At 37.6% G+C, this 11191-nt stretch overlaps 1 protein-coding gene across 1 annotated transcript; it reads right to left on the reverse strand.

Moving 5' to 3' along the window:
* Nucleotides 1–3460: 3460 nt before the first annotated feature.
* Nucleotides 3461–4423, reverse strand: LOC110258783 (olfactory receptor-like protein OLF4). Its single transcript, XM_021082035.1, has one exon. It carries the CDS (start codon nt 4421–4423, stop codon nt 3461–3463), a length of 963 nt encoding a protein of 320 aa, XP_020937694.1.
* Nucleotides 4424–11191: the final 6768 nt, after the last annotated feature.

An 11191-nucleotide genomic window follows, 5' to 3' on the forward strand; every position in this document is an offset into this window, starting at 1 on the left:
TGGAAGTAGAGACTCTCATCCTGAGTGAAGTAAGTCAGAAAGAGAAAGACAAATATCATATGACATCACTTATATCTGGAATCTAATATACAGCATAAATGAACCTTTGCACAGGAAAAAACTCATGGACTTAGAGAAGATATTTGTGGTTGCCAAGGTGGAGGGGGAGGGAGTGGGATGGACTGGGAGTCTGGGGTTAATAGATACAAACTGTTGCCTTTGGAATGGATTAGCAATTAGATCCTGCTGTGTAGCACTGGGAACTCTGTCTAGTCACTTATGATGGAGCATGGTAATGTGAGAAAATACAATGTGTACAAGTTTGTGTAACTGGGTCACCATGCTGTACAGTAGGAACAAAATTGTATTGGGGAAATAATAATTGAAAAAAAAATAAATAAAAACAGGAGGATTTGACTCTAAAAGGGCAGCATAAGTATATTTTTTTTAGAGCAATGGAACTGTTCTGTATATTAATTGCAGTGATGCTAATGTGACCCTATGCATTCGTCAAAATTCACAACTATACCCACATCAGTGAATTTTATTGTATGTACTCTAAAAAAATAAATTCACAGAAGTAAAAATGAAGGGCAGTAAAAAAAATTTAGGTATTATACACGATGGATTTATTAAATTTTTCCCAAGCCAATGAGGAATTTCCCACTTAATTCAGAAGTTGAGAGCTGTTCCCATGTCCCTCATCATACAATTTTGTAACTTTAAAATAAATAAATATTATTATGTACCACTGGTTAGCCTATTATTAAGACTGTCCAATTTAATTTTTACAACAGGGTGCTCTATGGGGCAGTACTTTTCTGGACTCCATTCTCCATTGGAGAAACATGACTCATAGGGATTTATTGTTCTGCTGGAAGCTATAAACAAAGTAAAGGATGAGGTCTTGATTGGAATATGTTGGGGTGTTCCAGGTTCTTAAACTCCAGGGCAAGATTCTCAACCACAGAAGATTTTGTCCTCGGGATATTTATCAATATCTGAAGGAATGCTTCTAATTTCCTATAAACCACAGATGCAGCCTCCATTACAAATAATTATCCTGCCCCCAAAGTCAAGAGTAAGATGGGGAGAAAAGCTATTCCAGCTCAGAACATCTATCAACTCCTGTGCATACAAATGACCAAGATATCTCATTTAACTACAAATTCTGATTCATCAGGTCTCAGGTGGGCCCAGGAACTGCATTTCTAACAAGCCCCATGGTGTATTTGGTGCTTCAGGTCTTGGTACGAGGATCACAGTTTGGGTAGCAAGGCTGTAGAACTCTGTCAGAGTTGTGTGTATATGGGTTGAGTGTTCTCCACCAATAATCTTCTATGCATACATTTTGAAAGAAAAGTTTTTCATTTACCTGATTGGAGCTTACACATAATTTATCATCAAAAACACCCCTGCCAATCCTTCACTTTGATGAAAATAGGATCCTTTCAAGTGGACAGCAAAATCTATTCAGTGAATAGGTATAGAGCTGGAAAATGCAATATTATTCTTAGTGACAAAAAGTATAGTTTAAAATTTCCATCACAGTTAATATTTTTCCCAGACTCAAATGGCATATAAATGGAATGGATTCAAATTTGTGTTTCTGTGTAGATTCCATTGGGAAACCTGCAGTTAATTTTCATTTGTCAGTGATTATCATAGAAACTGTGGATGGAGCTGAATAATTTAATATGATTCAAATGAGATCTAAACCTAATAAGTATCTATACACCAAGCTGTAACTTGGAAGTTTCTATTTTCAAAAAGAGTGGTTAAGACAGTGATATTCAGAAGTCCCTGTTGTGGTACGTCCATAAAGAATCTGACTAGTATCCATGAGGATGCAGGTTTGATCCCTGGCCTCACTCAGTGGGTTGGAGATCCAGCATTGCCTTGAGCTATGTGGTAGGCTGGCAGCTGTAGCTCCAATTTGACCCCTAGCCTAGGAACGTCCATATGCCATGAGTGCAGCTCTTAAAAAAAGGGAAAAAAGTGATATACAAAGGAATGTTATACACAAAACTGAAAAATTGTAGTCTCTGTTTCCACAATTATACCACTACCAATTATACTGTGACATAAATTGCCTTACCAATAAAATGTTTTTCATAGTATTACAAGAGCTCATGACAATTCTTTCCGTTGAACAAGAGAAAATTTATTCAGGATGATGTATGTCATTGGATAAAAAAATCTTTCTGAATAAAGCCATATGACTCCATGAAGTAAATGTGGATTTTAACTATTTTGAGTGAGGTTTGGGGAAAACATTGAGAAAGTAGGAAATTGACATAGGGGAAAACTGTCCACATATCAGACCAAGAAGGAAACTTATAAATGTGAGTTACTTCAAAAGTAAGGACTAATTGAATCAAAGAAATGAAAATTTTAGGAAATACAGGCAAGGAGCAAGTTCTGCCTTCACAATGTGATCAAATAATATTAAATTCTGGCTCTAATGCTTTACATCCTGAAAAGAAATTGGCCAATTTTCCATCCCTATATAACTGCCTGCCAAAGTATGTCCCTTTATAGCTGCCATCTCAAAGAATCTTTTCAGAGCCCTCCTTTTTTCACTTTCATAAAGATACATTTGACAAACTCTGGATATATTGTAAAAATAGCTAATGGAAGGTTTCCGAGGGAGTTAATGTTGCCTAGAAAAAGGATGTAAAAGGCAAGAAATGGAGCATAAGCTTTGTTTACATAGTTTTTTAAAAGATGTGTTTGACATACAACACCATATAAGTTTAAGGTATAGCGACAGCATAATGCTTGACATATATTTTGTGAAATCATTATCACAATAAGTTTAGTTCACATCCATCATCTTGCATAGATACAGAAACAAAAGAATCACATGAGTACAAAGGCATTTGGGCTCCCTCATTGTCCATCCTTCAAAGATGAGGACATATATACATATTAGATATGTATATGCAAGTTGCCCTTCAACAACACAAGGCTTACGGGCACTGACATTTTGATTAGTCTAAAACCCTCATACAACTTTAGTCATTTCTCCATATGCACAGCTTCAATGCATCTTATGACATAAAATAAAAATTACCTTAGTTGTCAACTGTATTTTCATAGATTAATGAAACTCATGACAATTCTTTTAGGGAGACCAGAGAAAAGTTACTTGGGATGATGTATATCATTTGAGAAGTAATTATTCTTAATAATTCTAAAATCTCCCACTAAGGAATGGAATTTCCAAACATTTCTGATCCAAATGCAGGACAATTTTGAAGTGAGACAAAGTACAAACCACCTGTATATCAGAGGAAGGAAAATCTTGAAAAAGAATTCCCTGCAATTATATGCAGAAGCTGATCCCCCTAAAATGGAAATCCCAGAAAATAAATTGAAGGGTAAAATTTTATTATACAATGATCAAAAAAAAATATCCCTATTTCTGGTTCTGAGAATTTGAGTCATGCACTAAAGGTCATTTCATCACTCCCAGGATAATTGTCCATTTTTTACCTGGCATCAAATAGAATCTCCTCAGAGCACTCTTTATGTCTTTATTTCTCAGACTGTAGATGAAGGGGTTTAGCATGGGGATGATCACAGTGTACATCACCGAGGCCATTGCACTTGAGTGTGAGTTGTGGGTAGCAGAAGAGCTGAGGTATACTCCTAATCCTGTACAGTAAAATAAGAGGACAGCTGAAAGGTGAGGCACACAGGTGGAAAATGCTTTATACTTCCCCTGAGCTGATGAGATTCCATGAATGCAAGCAAATATTTTAGAGTAAGAATAAAGGATACCAGAAAAAGGACCAATGCTCATGAGGAGAGCTGCAAAACACATCACCAGGTTATTGAGAAATGTGTCAGAACTGGCAAGTTGTACCACCTGATTGAGTTCACAGAAAAAGTGGGGGATTTCCAAATCTGTGCAGAAGGACAATCGCAACACCATTAAGCCATGTAACAAGGAATACATGGCCATCATTATCCATGACAGCAGAACCAAGAGTCTACAGAGTCCAGGGTTCATTACACTCATGTAGTGCAGTGGGTGGCAGATGGCCACAAACCTGTCATAGGCCATCACACTCAGGAGAAGATCATCTAAGCCTCCAAACAGTATGTAAAAATATATCTGGGTGAGGCATCCTTCATAGGTTATGACTTTGCACTGGGTCTGTATATCCCACAACATCTTTGGGATGGTGGTGGAGGTAAAACAGATGTCTACAAAGGACAGGTTGGATAGAAAAAAATACATGGGTTTGTGGAGGTGGGAGTCTGAGCTGACAGCCAGGATGATGAGCAGGTTCCCAAACACAGTGATCAGGTACATGGAGAGGAAAATCCCAAATATGAGGGGCTGCAATTTTGGATCCTCTGTAAGTCCCAGAAGGAGAAATTTTGAAATTTGTGTATCATTCCCTGATTCCATTGGATGGAAGTGACTATCAGGAAAAAAAGGTAAATGGCATAATGAATTTCACCTAAACTGGCATAACTCAAATAGCTGAAATACTTCAATTTCTTTTTTTTTATAATTTTTTAGGGCTGCACCCACTGCATATGGACTTTCCCAGGCAAGGGGTTGAATTGAGCTATAGCTACTTATCTGTGCAACAGCCACAGCAACATGGGATCTGAGCTGTGTCTTTGACCTACACCACAGCTCACAGCAATATCGGTTCCTTAACCCACTGAGCAAGGCCAGGGATTGAGCCTGCATCCTCATGGATATCAGTCGGGTTCATTAACCACTGTGCCATCATGGGTACTCCCCAAATACTTCAATTTCTATGTTGCTGGCAAGAAAATTATGTTAATATTTTAGGTATAGGTAACTTCTTCTTAAGGTAATCCCCACTTCATCACTGACTAGGAATTTTTGTCCATTTCAGCATGCACTTAAGAAATATATATTGAGTACCAACCATGTTCCAAGCAACAGAGGGAATAAATTATGCTAAAAAAACAAATATCCCTTCCCCTTTTCCTTCTTCTGGAGAATGATTATGGAATGATAGATTCCCATAACCATTTGAAAGATGATATTCAAACAAAATGTTACATACTATGTCAGAAGATGAAAAATGTCTGAGGCATGAATTTTGAAAAGAAAACCAGGCAAAATGGGAGAATGGTAGGAAGTTTCATTTTGTGCAGAATGTTCAAATGAGGTCTGCAAAGTTATATTTGAATACAGACTTCAAGAAAGAGAGAGAAATAATTTTTATGATATTAGAAGTGTGTTTCTGGCAGAGGGAAGGGTCACTTCAAAGGACCTGAGGAAATTGCTGGTTTTCTTTGGTCTTTTGTCTTTTTAGGGCTGCACCCATGGCATATGGTGGTTTTCAGGCTAGGGGTCCAATTGGAGCTGTAGCCACTGACCTACACCACAGCTACAGCAACATGAGATCCAAGCTTCATCTGAAACCTACACAACAGCTCACAGCAGTGCCAGATCCTTAACCCATTGAGCAAGTTCAGGGATTGAATCCATGTTCTCATGGATGCTATTTGGGTTCACTAGCTGCTGAGCCACAAGGCGAACTCTAGATTCTGGCTTTCTATGTGTAGATCCAAACAAGGAAGCCAGTGGGGCAGGGGAATGAATAAAAGGCAGAGTGATGAGAGGCGGTGTCAGAGGTTGTTGAGGAAAAAGGTGGCCCCCCTCCTGTAGCTACAACTTGAGTGTACAGAGAATCTCCCTGTTTACATCCCATTCCTAGCATTTTACTCATTTTATTCATTTTATTACAAGGGTGTCCTTTAAATTAAAGAAGATCCCCTTGTTAGCACTATGCGTTGATTGAATTCTGGCTTCTGTACATTTTGTTACCTTAATATATGAGTCAGGTGCCTCTGTTTTGAGAACTGCTCTCACTCCATAAGGCATAGGCACACACACTCCATGATGTCCTGGTCAGAATTACTACCACATATTTCTTACCCAGAAACACCCTCCTTACAACTCAAATGAGTCAGATCAGATTAGTTTTTACATGGAAAATGTTTAGATTGCACCCAGCAATTCCATTTTATAAGTTTATCATGGACAAATAAACTCTGGGTTCCATTTTGGCCAGGCCACTTTCAGTTGAGTAGTTAAAGAAATAAAAATAGTAGGAGAGAGAGACTGTGATAGAGAAATGAAACGGCCATATGGATGTTAGGGGGAAAGATCTAATAACCTCATCAGGTCCCAACACAATGTGATGAAAACCCCCCCATAGTTTGATAACATTCCAACTCCAGGAGTTCCTATCGTGGCACAGTGGTTAACGACTCCGGCTAGGAATCATGAGGTTGCTGGTTCGATCCCTTGCCTTGCTCAGTGGGTTAAGGATCCGGCATTGCCATGAGCTGTGGTGTAGGTTGCAGATGCAGCTTGGATCTCATGTTGCTGTGGCTCTGGTGTAGGCCAGTAGCTAAAGCTCCAATTTGACCCCTAGCCTGGGAAATGAATATCATTTAATTGTCAACCCAGAGACTTGCAATGCCCAGTGCAATATTCACTCTTCAGCATCATAAATAAATATGTTATTAGGAAAGACAGCCAACAAGCGCAGTGAGCTCTGGCACCTGGGATGTGTTAAAATGGTACTTAAGTGACCTCAGGTACATATTCTTGGCCTCCACTCTCTCTTATTCTATCCTCCAGTGTCTGGTCAGCTCTTGCACTCACCTACATATAGACTCTGAGAGGAAACCTTTTTTGCAGAAGTCAAAATTCTTCCCTTAATGACTGATGATGCCGACCAAAGCCTTGGCTCAAAACAAGACAATAGGAGATTAAGCATTAATCTCCTATCCAGACTTAGGACTGCAACAGGAATGACAATGCCCTGTCAAAGAACAGTTGCAGAGGCTGAAGGAATGCACCAGAGATGTATTTACAGCATCCTATGTCTGCTCATTAGGTCTGTTTTCCTCCTATTACTCCAACATCTAAACATATAATTTCCCTTGGAGACACTGGTCTGGTCAGAATGGATTTTTTTTTTTTTTTTTTTTTTGCTGATTCTCTATTCCTTGGAGACTGCATTATGAGTTAGATGAAATAATTTTTATTGTTCCTTCTCCTTTAATTCTCCTGCTACCAAAGGTCTAAGGCTGCCAGCACCTTATCACATCCCTGAATTCAAGTTTTCTCAAAAGGATAATATTGAGGAATTATCTGGAATCAGTCCCTGGGTAATCAAGAATTTGATTTGGGTTGTGTGGGGACAAAACCACTGAAATCTCTAAAAATTAGTAGTCAGCTCTTTGAAAGGGGTGAATATAAAACAAATGACTACATTAATATAAAATCTTGGGTATTATACTCCTTAGATTCATGACAGTGTTTCCAAGCCAGATAGCAATTTCCCACTTAAATTGCAAGTTGAGAGCTGTCACTTTTTCCCTCAGTATAAAATTTTGTAACTCTAGAGAAATAGCTGTTGTTATGCACCACTAACTAGCATACTATAGAGGCTGTTGAATTTCATATTTATAGCAGTGTGTTCTAAAAGATAGTACTTTTAGGAACTCCAGTCTCCACTGAATAAATGGGACTCATAGGGAATTGATGTTCTGCTGAAAGGTGTAAATCAAGTAAGGGATGGGGTCTTGATTGGAATCAGTCAGGGTGCTCACAGTACTTGAACTCAGGGCAGTGATTTTCAACCAGAGATGTTTTTCCCCTAATCACCTATAAACCACATGAGAACACCTGATACAAATATCTACCCTGCCCCAAATGTCAAGAGTAAGATGGTGAGAAAACCTATTCTAGATTATAACATCCATAAATTTCTTGTGCATACAAATGACCAAGGTTAGTCCTTTACATGCAAATTATGATTCATCAGGTCTCTATTGGGCCCAAGGACGGCCTTTCTAACAAGACCCCAGGTGCATCTGATGGTTTGGGTGTCATAGTGTGGGCATCATGGCTGTGGTCTTTTTTAGTGTCACATGGGCTTAGAGTGAGAGTCGTCCACCAAGAAACATTTATGCATGTAATTTTGAAGGAAAACTTTTTCATTCATTTTATATGTGATTACACATAATTTATCATCATTAACACACCAACAAATCCTTCTCCCTCACGAAAATAGGACCCTTTCACATGGACACCAAAATCTCTACTTTGGTGAATAGATAGAGTGCATGAAAATGAAATATTGTGCTTAGTAATACATCATGTGATTTAAAGTTTTCATTATCTTTAATATTTTCTCAGACTCAAATACCATATATTGCGAATGGATTCAAATGTGTGTTTTAGACTCCATTTGGTAACCTGCAGTTAGTTATCATTTGTCAGTCACTATGGTAGGGGATGTGGATGAAGCTGATTCAGAGTAGGATTCTAATGAGAAGAATTGAATAACCACCTACAAAACAAGCTATAAGGTAAAGTTCCCATTTTCAAGAAGTAAATGTAGTGATTTTCAAATGAATTAGATACACAAAAATGGAAAAAAAACAGTAGTCTCAGTTTATACTATTATAAAATTACATTAATTACCTTACCAACAAAATCTTTTTTTTGTACCCAAAGCAGTATTCGAGCTCATGTCAATTTTTTCAAGGAACAAGAGAAAAAATGATTGGGATGATGTATGTCATTTGAGAATACCTTCCTCACAAGGAATCCATGTTACCTCATGAAAAATCAGACTTTTAAATATTTTGAATCAAGTTTAGGGAAAACTCTGAGAAAGTAGGAAATAGACAAAGCAGAAAAATGTCTGTTAATCAGAGGAATAAAAAAAACCTTCACAATCTGAGCTTTTCAATGGTACAAGGAAGTTGAAGCAAAGAAATGAAAATTTCAGGTAATAAAGAGAGGAAGCAAGTTCTACTTTCACACTCTGACCATAGACTATCAAATGTTGGCTCCAATGCTTTATGCCCTGGAAAAATGTGCACATCTTATCGTATTGCAAGAAACCAATTCCTCCCTTTTAGCTGCCATCCCAAAGAATTTTTTACAGTCCCACTTTTTTCTTTGTTTTATCAAGCTATAATTGACATTCACCACCATATCAGTTCAAGGTATAAAACATAATGACCTGACTTACATATTTGGTGAAATGATTATCATAAGTTTAGTTAATAGCCATCATATTGTATAGATACAAAAGTTAAACAAAAATGATTTTCTTACATTTTATGATGAGAGTTTTAGGGTCTACTCTTTTAGCCGCTTTTCAGAGCCCTCGTCATGTCCTTTTACCATAAGCTGTCAATGGATTTAGTATGAATGTGATCATACTATGAGTGTCCATCACCGAGGCTTTTGCATTTCAGTGGGAGCTGTGGCTTGCTACAGAGCTAAGGTACACTCCTATGATTGTACAGTTAAATAAAGAGACATTGAGAGTTAAGATCCACAGGTGGAAAATCCTCATAGTTCCTTGAACTGGTGTAATTCCACAGATGGAGGAGACAATCTTAGAGTCAAGAGAAAAGGATCCCACTTAAGAGATCACCACCAAAGAATACTTTAGCTTTAAATAAGAAAGATGTCACAATAGGCATGTTGAACCACCTGATTGATTTTGCAGAAAAATGTAGGTGATTTCTGAGTCTGTTCAGAAGGACAACTGTAATCCCATTAATCTTTGGAGGGTATTCATGAATTAAAACATCAGAACCAGACACCCAAAATGCTGGTGGTTCATGGTGATGGAGTAGGCAGGGTAAGACAGATGGCCACGAATCCACTACAGGACATTTCCATCAAGAGAAAAGTGGTCCATATCTGCAGAGTGTAGGTAAATATATATCTAGTTGATGAATCTTTCATAGGTCATGCCTTTGCTTTCTTTGGCAAGGCAGTGGAGGAAAAAAAATCCTAAAATAACAGATTATAGAAGAATTACATGTATGTTTGGAGGTCAGAATGAGAGATGGTGGCTGATCACTATGCAGGTTTTCAAACATATGTAATTAGGTGCATGGAGAGGAAAATCCTAAATATAAAGCAGTTCTGGTTGTTCCAGGAATCCCAGAATAAGAAATAGGAAATTCAATTTCTGTGGATTAATTTGTATCCTGCAATTCTACCAAATTCATTAACGGGCTCTAACAGTTTTCTGGTAGTGTCTTTAGGATTGTCTATGTATAATATGATATCTGCAAGCAGTGATTGTTTTATTTTGCAAATTAGATTCATTTTATTTCATTTTGTTCTTGGATTGCCATTGCTAGGACTTCAAAACCTATGCTTCATAACAGTGGTGAGAGTGCACATCCTTGTCTTGTTCCCAGTATCAGTAGAAGTGCTTTCAGTTTTTCACATTTGATAATGATGTTAGCTGTTTGTCATATACGGCTTTTATTATGTTGAAGTAGGTCCCCTCTATGCCCAATCTGTGGAATCAGAAATGGGTGTGGAATTATTTCAAAAGATTTTTGGCATCTATTGAGAGGCTCACATGTGTTTAATTTTTCAGTTTGTTGATGTGGTGTATTGCATTGATTGATTTGTGGATACTGAAGAATCCTTGCATCCCTGTGATAAATCCCACTTGATCATGGTGGATGATCCCTTTAATATATATTTGGATTTGTTTTGCAAGTATGTCACTGAGGATATTTGCATCTATGTTCATCAGTGATATTGGTCAGCAATTTTCTTTTTTAGTAGTATCTTTGTCTGGTTTTGGCATCTGGGTGATGATGGCCTCATAGAATGTGCTTGAGTGTATTCCTTCCTCTGAAGTTTTTTGGAAGAGTTTCAGAAGAATATGTGATAACTCTTCTCTGAATGTTTGGTAGAGTTCACATGTGAAGCCATAAATTCTTGGAATTCTTTTTGTGGAAGTTTTTAAATCATATTTTAAATTTCAGTGCTTGTGATAAGTCTATTCATATTATCAATTTCTTCCTGGTTCAGTCTTGGTGGGTTGTATCTTTGTAAGGGTCTGGCCAAAGATACAACCCACCAAGATTGTATTGCTATAATCTTCCCTCTCAGAACTGCTTGATTGAATTTCTATATGCTAACAAAGAAAGAGAAGTTAGGGAAACAATCCCATTTACCATCACATCAAAAAGAATGAAATACCTAGGAATAAACCTACCTAAAGAGACAGAAAAACTGTACTCTAAAAATATAAGACCCTGATGAAAGCCATCAAAGATGACACAAAAAATGGAAGGCTATACCATGCTCTTGCATTGGAAGAATCAGTGTTGTCAAAGTGAC

The sequence above is a fragment of the Sus scrofa genome, unplaced genomic scaffold (assembly GCF_000003025.6).
Source record: "Sus scrofa isolate TJ Tabasco breed Duroc unplaced genomic scaffold, Sscrofa11.1 Contig434, whole genome shotgun sequence".
Classification (NCBI taxonomy): Eukaryota; Metazoa; Chordata; class Mammalia; order Artiodactyla; family Suidae; genus Sus; species Sus scrofa.